At 41.6% G+C, this 14,012-nt stretch overlaps 1 protein-coding gene across 1 annotated transcript in view; it reads right to left on the bottom strand.

Moving 5' to 3' along the window:
- dntt (deoxynucleotidyltransferase, terminal) overlaps window positions 1-14,012 on the bottom strand; it is a 67,420-nt gene that overhangs the window by 24,386 nt on the left and 29,022 nt on the right. Inside the window, exons 9-10 of the mRNA XM_037973400.1 lie at window positions 7,882-8,130; window positions 7,468-7,551 (exon numbers count right to left, since the gene is read on the bottom strand). Of these exons, the coding sequence (XP_037829328.1) occupies window positions 7,468-7,551; window positions 7,882-8,130 (333 nt within the window). The remainder of the gene's footprint in view (window positions 1-7,467; window positions 7,552-7,881; window positions 8,131-14,012) is intronic.

Genomic DNA, 14,012 nt, shown 5'->3' with positions numbered 1-14,012 from the left:
GATTTCCGAGAGTTACCGAGCGCGCGATTGGAACTTTCGGTTCATAGCGGACGCTTAAAAATTTATGGTCAAAATTCGTTTTTTCATAAAATCCACCGAGTTAAATTTCACTTTGTCGACAGATATATGATATTGATGTTATTGAGATTCAATTGTGTAAAGATTATTTTGTAATCACTTTGCTCTTTAATTAGATATAAATTGCCTAATTTGGTTGCAAGGATACAACATGGAAAAAACTTCAAATTAAAAAGAGCTTTCATTTGGAAACAGGGTCATTTTTGCTTTTATTATCCTCAGACAAGAAGACGTTCCCTAAGATCTGCATCACAACAGTCAGGAAGGTGAGATGCACAAATATTCACCCCCTTAATACGTTTTTAGTTTTTTGTATTAAGGCCTGAAATTTAATTACTTTTATTTTGTATGATTAGGAATAAAATTTCCACCGATAATGTTGCAGATTATTGAAGTTAAATGTAGAAAAGCTCCAGGATCAGGTCCATCAGATCCGTCTCTGTGGTCCTGGTCCATCAGGTCTCTTCAGGTCCGTCTCCATGGTCCTGGTCCATCAGGTCTCTTCAGGTCCGTCTAACCTGGACCTTCTGTCCGTTCTTCATGTCCAAACGTCTGCAGCTCCTTCAGGTTGGACGGTGCTGCTTGTGTCCAACAACCAGAGGTTCTCAGCTGGACTGAGGTCTGGGCTTTGACTGGACCATTCCAGGACCTTTAACTGGTTCTCCTGAAACCAGTGGAGGGTTCTTCAGCAGAGGGTTTAGGCTCATTGTCCTGCTGGAAGGTGGACCTCTGTCCCTGTCTCACATCTCTGGAGGACTCCAGCAAAGGAGTTTCTCTTTATTTTGCTCCAACCATCTTTTCATCAACTCTGACCAGTTTTCCATACCCTTCTGATTAAAAACTATCCACACAGCATGATGCTGCCACCACTGTGCTTCACTGTGGGGATGATGTTATCAACATGAGACCAGACATGGTGTTGTCCTTGATGGACAAAAGGTTTTAGTCTCATCCGACCACAGCACCTTCCACATATTTGGAGCAGAAATTAATTCAGTTTTCTTTTCTTTAATCAGTCTTTTTCCTGCCACACTTCCAGCTCTGTGGCTTTCAGTACCTGCGGGGAGGCGTGGGAGGGGCTTAGACTTTCCTAAAAGCATCACTGACTGGAAGGAAAAATAAAAATACCCGAGTGAAAATTAAAAGTTGGAGAATAGTTTGCTAAAAGAACACTCCATATCCCTCCCTTTAAATGTCAAAATCCCCCCCACTAACCACCTGCCAGCAGTATATTTAGAGGACAGAACCCCCACGATTACCCCCATTTTGGCTAACTTGTCTGTCACTAAAAATGCTCAGGAGTCTCTGCATTTTACACCATGTGATGTCCTCAGAGTCCACATGCCAGCAACTGCTAAATTAAACTTCTCCCCCTTTTCTTCTGGCAAAGAGACGCTCCTGTCCTCAATGCAAACACCAACCAGCCGGCCGGGCGGATGTTCTAAACCACTTGTTCCCTAAAGCCCAGTGCAATTGGCCTGTTATTGTCCACCCATCCACTGCTGGAGGGGTGAAGGAGGACCGAGGGGGTGGGGGGGCGGTGAGCACTCTACTTGCAAGAAAGTGCTAATTTGACAGCGAGCGCCGAATGAAACTCTGCTCCTACCCCTGTGGGTTGACTGAGAGCAGCGCTGCTGAAACTTTGTTGATAACGAGTTAGATTTAATTTAATTTTATGTATCTATGCATGTATATGACTGGGTTTGTTTGCTGTTTCATTAAGGCGTAGCTCTATTTTCAGTCAAATTTTGAAAGAATGAGTATCTGCAATAAAGTTAAGGTTTGATTTCCATTGGTTTAACAAGTATAATTTCATTCAGTTCATTTATGCAGCATTAGTATTAGATGCTATTAGAATAGAATCATCTTTACTGTCACTGTTTGTCTTGTTTGCAATGAGAATGGGGAAGTTTCCCTACTTTGATGCATCTGCAGCATCTCTTAGAGATGGTAAAAATGTATTTTTTAAAATTGAGCAATCACTAAACAAAAGACACTTTCATTTGCACAGCTGTATTACAGGAGTTCAGAGTTTTTATGGTCCTGGGATAAAAAATGTCCTGAAGTTTGTTCCGTTATTATAAACTAGAAGCACTCAGAGAACACAAAACTCCTCCGAAGCCAAAGGGTCGTTAAAAACATCGTAGGATCCAGATCATGAGCTGGATCACCACCATAATTTCATCACTTGTGTTTTTGTGACAACCTCAACATTTCCTGAAACTTTCATCAAAATCTGTTCATCAGTTTTTTAAGTAAACTTGCCAACAGACAAACCAACACAACTAAAAACATCCTCCTTGGCAGGGATAATAAAGTGCTTACATGTTTTGGCTCATTGAGTCTAGTCAGCTAATGATGGGGTGAAAAATAAAGTTTTTATTGTCTTGTTCAGCATTAGGATATTATTGGCTAATAATGAGTCTTGTAGACCACAAAATGCTGCAGGCAACCATCATGTAATAATGAACTGAGCATGTTATTTAGAAGTGTTATCTTAAAGTTGTAGAGTTAAACAAGCTAACAAACGGCTCTGAATCTTCACGTTGATTCTGTCTCTGGACTCACAGGGTGTACGCTACAGCAGCACTCTGATCTCTTTTTGTTTGAAACTAACGTGAAGGTGTTGAAGAACTGGAAGAAAGGGAATATAAATGGTCCTCTCACATTTGAATCTCTGCTCCAGGACCAAAGCCAGGACGTCTATCCTCACAGCCTTTTGACCACAGTGTCATTAATCATGCTCCTGTATGTGACACTGAATAATTACCACCTGAGACAGACACAAATACACTCATTTTCATTCGCAGCACACACCTTCTGCATTTGGTTTGTGAACATACGTGTGAAAAGTCTGAACAAATGAAGACCGTCTCTGTGAACAGGTGTAGTTTAATACTGTGCGTCACTAAGCTGCCCCTCTGAGTATTCACACAGTCTCACCGTGAGTTTCAAGGGTAGATTCAGTCCCATACAGAGGGGTGTGTTTCTTTCAGGTGCCGGGCAGGGTCACACAACCCTCCTGCCCAGGGAGGGAGTCAGTCTGTCTCGGAATGATGAAATCCTCCACCTGTCCTCATTCATCAAACCCACTACACATATTAATTATGGCAAACCTTCAGACTAACAGCAGAGGACACACACACGTGCACACAGACCCACCTCCCTCTGACGGCCCACGACCCAAGCCAACAACACCACCTCAGACTTAGACTTCAGTTAATCAGCTGCACTCGTTGGTAACTGATGCTTCAAGTAATCAACAGTGGCACCTGAAGTTGGAGTATTTTCAGAGGACATCTAAATGTCAGTTACTTCTCGCAAAGTATCGCAACCCACGCTTGACGAATGCTTTGATACTGGTCATACCGGGAGAACAAGATGGTTCCTGGGTTACTTTTTAATGCTCCACAACTTTGTTTTATGCAGCTTGAATTGGCATTTACTAAGAACTGCCAACGATGTCTGTATAATCTCAACTTCAGTCCATTACATTAATTAACAGCTGAAAGCTCTGAGGGTGTCTTTACCCAAATGTCCAAATAATACAACCTTTAATCAGCTAAAAACACAAATTATATATACAGTAAATATGTTAGTATGTCTGTGAGTCATCTAATAAAACAGCCCTCTGCTTTGCTCTGTCTGGTCTCTGTCAACAGACATCTGTTGTGTTGTTTCAAACATCCATCCATCAACCTGCAGCTATTTTACGTTTGCATCTTCTCTCCTTAACTGCGCTGCAGGAGACAACAGTTTCCTCCCAAAGTCTAAAACCTGCATGTTAGGGTGCCTTCAGGCCTCCCTTCAAATACAGATCTGTGATCTCAATGGGGCTTGCCTGGTTAAATAAAGGTTAATAACAGTTTCCAGAAAACTACCACACAGACGTTTGTCATTTCAACATTATTATCTGAAACTGTCTAGGTAAAAAACAAAAACCGGCCAACGTCTTCGTTCCTCCGCTTCTGAGGATTCGGCAGCAGGTTGGAAATTATGGGAAAATTTTCCAAAAAGAGCAGGGTGAAACTAATAATTCTTATTTTTCCCATTTACCGAATAGCTGGATTTCCTATCAGGAAGCAGAGAACCTCCACCCTCAGCCCATATTCTCAGTGCAGGTCACAGCTCTGCTTATTGTGTTTTGTGAGGCTTTACGAGCACGAGGGGACTCCGGCTGTCAACATCCATCTCTTTATACCCATAAAGCCTTGTGTTGTAGGGTTATTTTCTGTAATTGCTTTGGATTATGTTCCTGCTATGGCCCAGAACTCGCGCTTTCTGTCAACGACTTTTCATCTCAGCCATCAAACGGACTCACACTGAATGTTTTAACCTGAGAACATATTTGGCACGTATGAACCCTAACTGACAGTTGTGGAGTTTCCTCTTAATGTGATTCAAAGACTTCCCCTGAGCCTTTTCTTAATTGGGAGGAGATCATTAGTAGACTGTAGCCTTCTAATCTTTTTTAAAGCATTTTATAATAAGACAGAGACCAGCTGGTGTCCGCGGAGAGTCTCTCAGAAACCCACAAGATTAAAGTCCTCTAAATGACCGCCTTTGGTCCTGAGCTGAGATGTTTCCCTTTAGTCAGACATCAGTCATCACCGTTCTCCCAGTTTCTCTAACAACGGTCAGATGAGGTGTGAGGAACCCTCGTCAAAACTGCCAGCCAATTAGAAGGGACACGAAAAAGATGAAAGCCCAATTATGATGTCGTCCGCGGCCATACGTCGAACCAATTATCCGTAGAGAGCGTGGACAAAAAGAGTGGAGACACACTTCTTCTTCTTCCAGCCGAGGGAAAGAAGGGAAGAGTCAGCGTTGTGTGAAGGCAGCGACAGGACAGACACCGGGACACTTAATTGATCTTCATTAAGTTAATTATGACTGGGATGTGGAGCGGGGAATGAAAAACGGGTCACACTGTCGCACGGTTCTGTGGAAAGTTTTATTCTGACCTTGAAGCGGCAGAATAAAAGTGACGGTTCTGTTTGTTTGTCTGCCTGTTAGTAAAATATCTCATGAACCACAGGATGGATTTAATGAAACTCTCTGAATGTAATCATCAGATATACAACTGATTCATTGTTCATAGTTATTCCATTCAAGATGGCTGCTACAACTAACCAACCCAAACATTGCTATAGCTCAGTCAGTTTTACAGATACTTGGCTGAAGCGTGATGTGGTAGTAGCTGAGAGTGATTTCGAACACATCTCCCAGCCTCAGATACTTCAGTGGATGCTGGGATCACCCTGTGGAGTGTGTGGCCATTGTCAGAGCACTTTAAAACCATCAAAATCATGATTTTCCGCTATAATCATTCTTAAAGTTCTTGTTTTCACAGCTCGCTCGCTTCCTCTGAACTGCTTTTCCTCCTGGATTTAGCTTTTTTTTTTTTTACACAATGAAAGGTGTCTACAAGAAAGCCTTTGTTTGTGTGTGATTTCCCCCCTTCCACTCCGGTGCACGGATGGCTGCACTGTCAGCAAGCCCGGCTCTGCCCTTGCATTTGAATAAACACCATCTGAGTCGGCTGGCTGTGTATAATATCTGACAGGAAGCTGCCACCCGGAGATCTCAGGGACTCTGACCCCCGTCCCCGGAGAGCAGCCAATGGGACATTGCGGTGACAGGGTTTTCTCCCTGTCGATCCACACGCCGATTCGCCTTACACCCTTGTCCCGCCCGACTCAATCGGCTCGCCTGTCTGCTCCACGCATTAGAAATAAGCCAGGCCCGCCTCGGAGGATGCAATGAATAAAGTAGCAAGCTCAGGATAAACACGAGTCTGGAAGATGCCTGTCACCAAGATTGATGGTTCCCTGGAATTTTTGTTGTCTTCCTGTCAGTCCCATAAACTTTTCTTTGCTGAATAATAAGTCTGTCAGCTGAACAGTCATGTCGATGCCTTTTTAAGGCAACGCTGAGGTACTTGTGCTTTCAGGAGTGCATCTCAGAATCTGAAGGCACTAAATCACCATCCACTGGATAAAAGAAGGCTGAGATGGTTGGTGTTCAACATAAAAAACGTCTGGCTTAAATTCAAAGCCTAGAAAAACATTTCAAAGCAGGGCTGATAGTCACCTATCAACACATGATCATACACCGTTATGTAATCCTGCCTGCATGCCAGTCCTGACTCACTTCATCATGACAATCATCTCAGATGTTAAAAAGTCTTCACAGGGTCAGAAATCATATCAGGAGTCGACGAGAAGAGTTTGACCAGATGGTACAAGTCAGATTCATGCTGACACATTATTGTGATGGTGAATATTGTAGAGGACCTAAGGATGCAGGCAGGTGGGTCTAATCCAAAAAGTTCAGCTCTAAACCAAAAAACCCAGACGAGGACGAGTGAAGCAGTTATGCTGTCTATCCCAGGTGAGATGATTACCTGAATGAATGCAGCTGAGTGATTGCAGATGACTGACAGGTGTGAGAAGCAAACAGAAAAACAAGCTACAAAACCTAAAGCTGCTGGACAGAAACAGGAAACTAAACATCAGCAGCTGAGAGACAAAAACTTCTGGCAATAAGGAATAAGATAAGTGGAAAACATGGACTGAAGGTCCAAAAAAAACAACCAAAACAAAACAAGTGTTTTTCTGACTCAGCTTTTGGAAGTTTTGGGAAGGATATTTTTATTTTTTTAAAGCATTTGTTCTTGTTTTACTGAACTTGTACCAAACCCCTGACCCCTCAGTGAATCATTAGATCCTAACAATGACTCAATATGAAGACAAAATAGAAAACCGGACATGTTGCTAAACCCTTTCCTGGTTTCAGCTCAACTTTCATTTAGATAAAATGACGGGTTCTGTCCAGAGCCGGCTGGTATTCATCCTGTCCAACATGTTTAAACTGATTGTTTCACATTTTACTGTAATTTAGAACAGCATCAGCAACAAACAATCACAAGAAACAGACTGTTTCTAAGCTGGGTTCATTTCTCCAGCTCAGACAGAGCAGCAAAAGATTTAATGATGGTTTTAGGGCTGAATGACTGACAGGTGTTAAACCACACTCCCTCGATTTTCTGCTCATTTGGGCTAATTCTGTTCAGCCCAAAGGCCACAGAGAGAGTTTCTCATTCCGATCATCCAGGGTCACAGAACCACTGAAGTCATTAAGCTGCTTTCGTCTGCTTTCATTCAGTGACATTATCAAGTTTGAAATGTCTCATGGAAAAACCATCTTATTTGCAAAAAGAGAAACTAACCTACTGTAATGATTTGTGTTTTAATACAGCCGATAAACCCAAATTTACTACTTTAGAAGCATCCTTGTGAAGCTGCAGTGGGTCCATATTTAACAGTAAAATGATCTGTTAGTTGCTGTCTGTTGTTGTGTGGTTGTGTAGCTTTGGTAACACAATACCTTGGTTTTGTCAAACAAAGCGTGGTTGTCCAGCAGCATGCGCCGCTCCAGTCGAGCAAATCTTCTTAGGTCTCTCTCAAACTGCTGTGACAGAAGAAATCAATGGTCTAAAATCAATAATCTGCTTTGCCCGCCTGTTTTAGGGATTGGGAGGAAACCGTGAGGTCCGAACACATACTGTCCATTTTTATCTCATTACAAAAATGGTCTTTTGAAGCTTATTGAGCTTAATTTTGGTTAAATCATCTGAAATGGACCATATGTCTGATTAAAGGTTCTTTTTTTGGTTAAAAATCAAGTTTATATTGTTTTTCTGCTTTGATGCGATATGTAGCTCAATGTTCATGATGCACAAAAGCTAACAGGACATTATTTCTTTGTTTTCACTCATTCAGTCTGTGTAATCCTTCGTACCCTGGAGCCGGTCCAGCCGAGAAGAGTAAAGGCGAAATGATCTGCAGGTGGCGACACCAAGTCCACACGTACAGCTCTCCAGTTTCTGCTGTCCCCCTCAGCGCTGTGAAGACCCTCGTCCACCCGGCTGCCCTCCAGACGCAGAATCAGGAAGCACTTTGCAAAGTGGTCCATCGCCTCGAACCTGTGGCTGGGAAGCTTCGTCGTGTCGAAGGTCGAGGCTTGATACTCGCAGAAGAGGAGAATACCCTGATGAAGACAACAAAATCCAAGAGCAAGGGTTGGAGTTTAGACCTGCAGCACAGAGTTTCATAAAAACTAAAAAACATCAATATTAGTTCATCTTAGAGTCCTAAACAGGACATGTTGAACCTGATTTAGGACAGCCAGAGTAGAGAAAGAGTCCAGAAACAGAACCTGGTTCAGACTACTGAAGGAAACATGACTGAAATTAATCAAATAACTCTGTTTTCAATCCATGAAGGGTTTCAAGTTAATGTGACAAAAGGAGCCAAATTAACACTTTAATTTGAAATAAACCAGAATAAAAGACTTGTTCTGGATCATGTGACTCATTTGTTCTTAACCATGAATCTTATTCCTAGTCGAGGTTAAAAACAGACCTTTTCTGGGACTAAATGTAAAATGTTTTGTTTTCAGCTGGTTTTAGATCTGATTTAGGCACAGATGGTTTAACTTCATTTATTTCAGGTAGAAGTGAAAGTGTAGTAGATATCTAACTGCTTTGTTCGAAAACAGAGTTAATTTCTGTGAACACACCGAGCTGCTTTACTTTAATCCTGGAGATAAAAGACAGATTAGATGCAGATATTCAGGTATTTAAAATTCTTCCCTCAAGTTTATATTTCTTCACTATTTTAACGTCCCGAGCCGATGAATAAGTGGATTTCTCCAGGGATGGTGTTCAGTGGACTGGTGCATTTTCAGATTTTAAGGTTAATTTAGCGTGTGTGTGTGTGTGTGTGTGTGTGTGTGTGTGTGTGTGTAAGAAGTGATGAATACAGATGAAAAGGCTCAGTTGTTTGGTGGTGTGTGTGTGAGTCAGCAGCATTTCAGCTCAGAAGGAAAACATCAACATTTATTGGATGGACTGATATGAAATCTGATATGAATCTACTCTCAGAAGATTTATCTGAATAAGTTTGAGCTCCTGTTTTTTCTTCTTTTTTCAGGGACACTGCTTACATTCGTGTTTCCTTTATGGTTTTGAGTAAAACCTTTAAATTAAATTATTGAACTGGTTGCCAGCAATTTCTCACAGATTGTGAATTTATTTCCTTATTAATTCAACTTTAGTTATTTTCTGACTTCTGTCACTTCATCTGGTGGCAGATTGTTTCAGGTTGTTGATGGTAAACGGCACAAAACAAGGTAATTTCACAATAAAAGCTCAAAAGCCGAACAATCTGTTTCTAAATAACTAAAAAGGTTTAAGGAGACAGATTACAGAAGCTGCTGATCAAATGATGTGCAGAAGTAAGTCACCATCTTTGTCTGATGTGTTAACAGTAATTAATATTAAGGGATATAATTATTTATATCTGTTAAATAATGGGAATCAGGTGAGATGTCAGTCTGCTGAAGAGGAAGAAGGTGAGGAAAGAAAACCACACAAAGGGTTAAAATGAGCAACTAAAACTGTTCAAGTAAAAAAGTTTCATGTTTAAGAGAAAGTGAGACACAGATGAATGAGTACAAAACAGAAAAACTAAAGCAACGACAGGAAGTTGATGAATTAGTTTCCTCAGGGCGTCGCTCTGACTGATTGTTTCTTCTTACATGCAAAAAGTTTAACAGCAATCATGAGTTTCCAGTTTCCTTCCAGGATCCAGAAGCTGTTTTTCATAATTGGAGAAGTAAATCCACTCTGCCTGTCCAGCTGAGGTTAATCACAGAACATTTAACCTGTCAGAAAAGTGCAGATTGTTGCTGCTGAGCACAGGTCATCAGGATTTCTCAGAGGGCAAACAGAAAGCCAAGGTTGTTTCGGTTAAGAAAACTTGAGTGACACACGGGAAGGAGGGGATTTCAAAGAAACCATTGAGGCCCTCTTCACTTTTCCTCTAATTATCTTCAAGAGCGGACTCATTTCTTCTGCAACTGTAGGCAAAAATCCTCCGTGTCACCGCTGTCTGAGTGCTCCCTCTCTGCAATTACAGATAACCATTCACCTTCCAATAATAGGCAGGGAGGGGGATTCTTAACGTTTGCTTAACACTCAGTAATAGCGTACCTAAAGGCTCTGACAGAACCCGCTCAGATGAGGCCAGGATGGCAGCATAAAAGTAGTAAAATACTGACAAATGTGAAATTAAAATCCCCTGAGCTGCGCTGGACGCAGGTTGTTGGAAAAGGCATTCGCTCATCTGATACATGAGGCCAGAAATATAGGTCACTTCATTTTCCTATGAATATTAAAATCCTGCCTGAATGTGGATTTATTTCAGCCATGAATCATTTCCATATCTTTAAAGAATCGATGAGTTATGGTGACAGTAATCTCAGTAAGATACTGAATTTAAACGCAGGAATAGGAAGATGAACAGTTCAGGAGCTACACTGGAAGCCACAAACACTGATAATTTCCCCGGACCAGAGGTTCACAAAGTTTATAATCAAATATGTGATTTCTAGATAAGGTCAAAGATCCGGCACAGCTACTGAAAACCAGATCTTTTGTATTAAAGTTGCTGAACTTATAACCTACAGTAATTGTATTGTTTGCAACCTGCTGCAGCTGCAGAGGAGGGTACAATGTGAGCATCAAAACATTACACAGCTGAGAATACAGTTTTACAAAAAACACCATGATTTTTAATAATTGGCGATGTAAGGCTCGCTGCTCACAAACACGCAGGATTCAGAGAGTGAAACAGGAAATTCACCCTTTTTCTCACAATTCTGAGTCACCAAGTAGTTTCCATTAATTGAGATATTCCTTACTGAGACTGTTCAAAGACCTATCTACAACAGGTAAGATACTAATTGTTTATAACCCCCAAAGATCCAAACCATCCCTTTAAGTTTGGAGACAATAACCAGTGAATCTCCAGCCTGTGGGGGTCAAATGTTCAGGGAGGTTCCCGCCGCTCTTAAAGCTCTTTCTCCACTTTGTCTTTGACACATTTAATCACAAATCCACCATAAAAACAGGAAGTCACAGAGTCCCCCCCCCCCCCGGCTGTTTAGCCCCACAGTTCTCTGTAATCACCTCATACCCAGCAGGTGAAGTCAGCCAGAATCTGAGAGAAAGCTTCTTCCACCACAGCTGTTTACACAGGGAATTACAGAGGAGGACAGGAGGGAGATAATCTGCTCCCCGGAGCCCTCCCTTTGAGCTGCGCTTAAAAAATAAAAAAGTCAAGTGAACAGGACTTCTGAAAACACGATCTGAAGACTACGCTGTTTTCTTTCTTGGTTATTTTCCCAGGGCCTTTCCTTGAGAGTCTGAGGAGTGGTCGTGGCGGCGAGCTCCATCCGGGGGCCAAACATCGGCGCTCTGATCTCATCTCACATTCGCTCTGACTCGCAGAGACTTTAAAACCTGCCTTCAAGTCGTAGATTAGCGTATTTGAACCGTGCTTTGACTTTGATGCACAGATTTGCCAGAATTAAAGAGACTGATTACAGAAATGAAAGGAGCATTTTGTGTGTGTGTGTGTCGTCAGCGATACCTAATTATTACTTCTCAGGGTTTATTTACATCTTAAAATGCCTGACTTTGATGGACTGCATGTATCTGTGGCTCCTATCAGACCAAGTCTCCGGTCCTTACACCCCTTCAGTTGAGGGGCACACAGCTCAGCCTCATTCATGCCGTCTGCTGCTTGGTGCTTCGAGGTGTAGATTCTGTCAGAACAGGTGAGTCAGCCCTGATTATGAGGGTCTGAACATTCGTACACATTACTCCAGATTAGTTTGTGTAATAAAACTTACAGTCAAGGTGATGATGGGTTTAAATTCCAGGTTGTCAGAAAACAACGTGGGGGGTGAATACTTTTGCCTTCAGTTTTTCGAGACAGATGACAGATGTCCTCCTGTGTCCGTCTGTGGCTATTAGCAGGGCCGAGCTGACCTTGCCTTTGGCCCCCGAGTTAAGCTTCCTGAATGTCAGCAGTAGTCTGGGGGAGGGGGTGGGGGGATCAGAAATGATGAACCCCTTTCTACAAGGACATCCCCAGAAAGATGCATTTTTCCTTCCTGCAGGCTGCAGACGGGTGCAGGATGGATCGGCTGGGAGGGTGTGCAGAAGACACGCCGGCCCCTGGGGCCTCAATTGCAGATGACAAGGTTACACGACTTAAAGCCAACCTTTGCTAGCTGCACTTAATCACCATCTCCCGTGTCTCCCCCCATCCCTGTCCCACTCACCCCCGCTGAGAAGAAAGCTTCAAGTCATATCGTGCTGTTCTTTCTTAGGCTCCAAAAACCTTTTTAACACCTGCCCTATCCATCTAATTCTCTGTCCCCACACATCCGCACATAATTTCACACCTTCACCTCGTCCGTGTCTACCTGCAGTGAATGCAAATAGCTGCAAGACGTGCGTGTTCCCGGTGATAACACACAGTAAGTAGGAGGTAATTATCATAAGGACGGACCTCTGACGGGGTGCAGACACGAGGAGGTGTGGATGGAACAGAGAACGAGGATGGAGGGGTTTATTTTTAAATCCACTGATCAGAAAAGAAGCCAGTATCCAGACAGTTTGATCCTGCTCTTCATCAGTCTCTTATCTCCCCTCATGACCCTCTTCAGCTGTATGTAGGACAGTGTTCACTAAGAAAAGCCTTTTATGGACTCTTCCTCATTTCTTCTCTGCACAATGCCACCTATTGTACATTTTTACACTCTCAGTGAAGAGAACCGTTTAAGACTGAGAACAGAATCTGGCATCTGAAGCTCACTTTTTGGAGTTTAGGGATGTTTTATTGCTCCACAGATCCAATAATCCGGCTGCCATTAATGCCATCCTGTCATTAAAGACCGAATACTCCATGAAGGAATGCATATCGCCCGCTGAGGTTTAGACAAACATCACTTTATGATGAGAAATAACAGAACAGGACAATGTGAGGCGTCACAATCAGAGGATGTGTTGATGACGACTCTCAGCTACTACCATAACAGTTTCAGGTTCTTTCTGTAAAATTGATTCAATTTTAAACATTTTCATGATTTCTGGCACAAAAGGAGCCTAATAATGCATTTATAGTAGTTTGAGGATAAAACGTTGATAGAGAACAAGAACCATCATTAGGAAGGCATTATTAGCTGCCTAATAAGAGTAAAAAAAAATACTTGGACACTAATGTGGTGTAATTACCGTGTGGAGGGGGGGGGGGCTTCAGTATAGTCATTTATTGGTGCCACAAAAGAGGAAAAATGTGATATGTGGCATTTTGATACCATTAGTTTCATGAAGCAGTTCTTTCATGTCCAAAAACTAAAGAGTCATAAGTTTTAAGTTTGAGTTTCACCATGCTTCTAGTTTTATTCTTACCTGAATCATATTTAATGTTATTTATTGTGTGAATAATAATAATAAAGCTGCACCACTGCATTGTAGCAGAAGATGTATTTTCTCTAGTTTAATGTGAAATAGTTACTTTATATTTTAATCTGTTTTTAGTCTCTTGAATTTGACTTTGATTTCTTTTTATTTAGACCTAAGTCTGTTTCCTCAGTTGTTAATCATTATTTAAACCTTTTAACACTTATTGCTGTTTTAAAATGATCCTGCGTGATTTTTGTTTAATTTTCTTTGAATGTTTGTTGATTTCCTGCTCTGTTTTGTTTTAGTAAAGCCCTTTGTGTTAAGTCTGATTATTGAGCCACAGATGATCAGTTTGAAACATTTATACACTAATATAGAGTCTTTACTTTAGGACTTAATGTTTATCAGACACTCTTTGAGTTTACATGAGAAAATATCTTTGAAAGGAATAAAATCCCATCCCTGTAGCAGACTTTCCATAGATCCCTCATAAAACAGTTTCTTATCTTTATAAATACGAGGAAAATGCTGGATTTGCACAAATCTAATTAAGTCTCGAGTTCTGTGTGTTTACTTGTCCTGAGTTAAAATTGAAAAGCCCTGTGGCAAACTA

This window comes from Kryptolebias marmoratus, linkage group LG22 (assembly GCF_001649575.2).
Source record: "Kryptolebias marmoratus isolate JLee-2015 linkage group LG22, ASM164957v2, whole genome shotgun sequence".
In the NCBI taxonomy this organism is placed as follows: Eukaryota; Metazoa; Chordata; class Actinopteri; order Cyprinodontiformes; family Rivulidae; genus Kryptolebias; species Kryptolebias marmoratus.
This window is presented reverse-complemented; position numbering and strand designations above follow the sequence as displayed.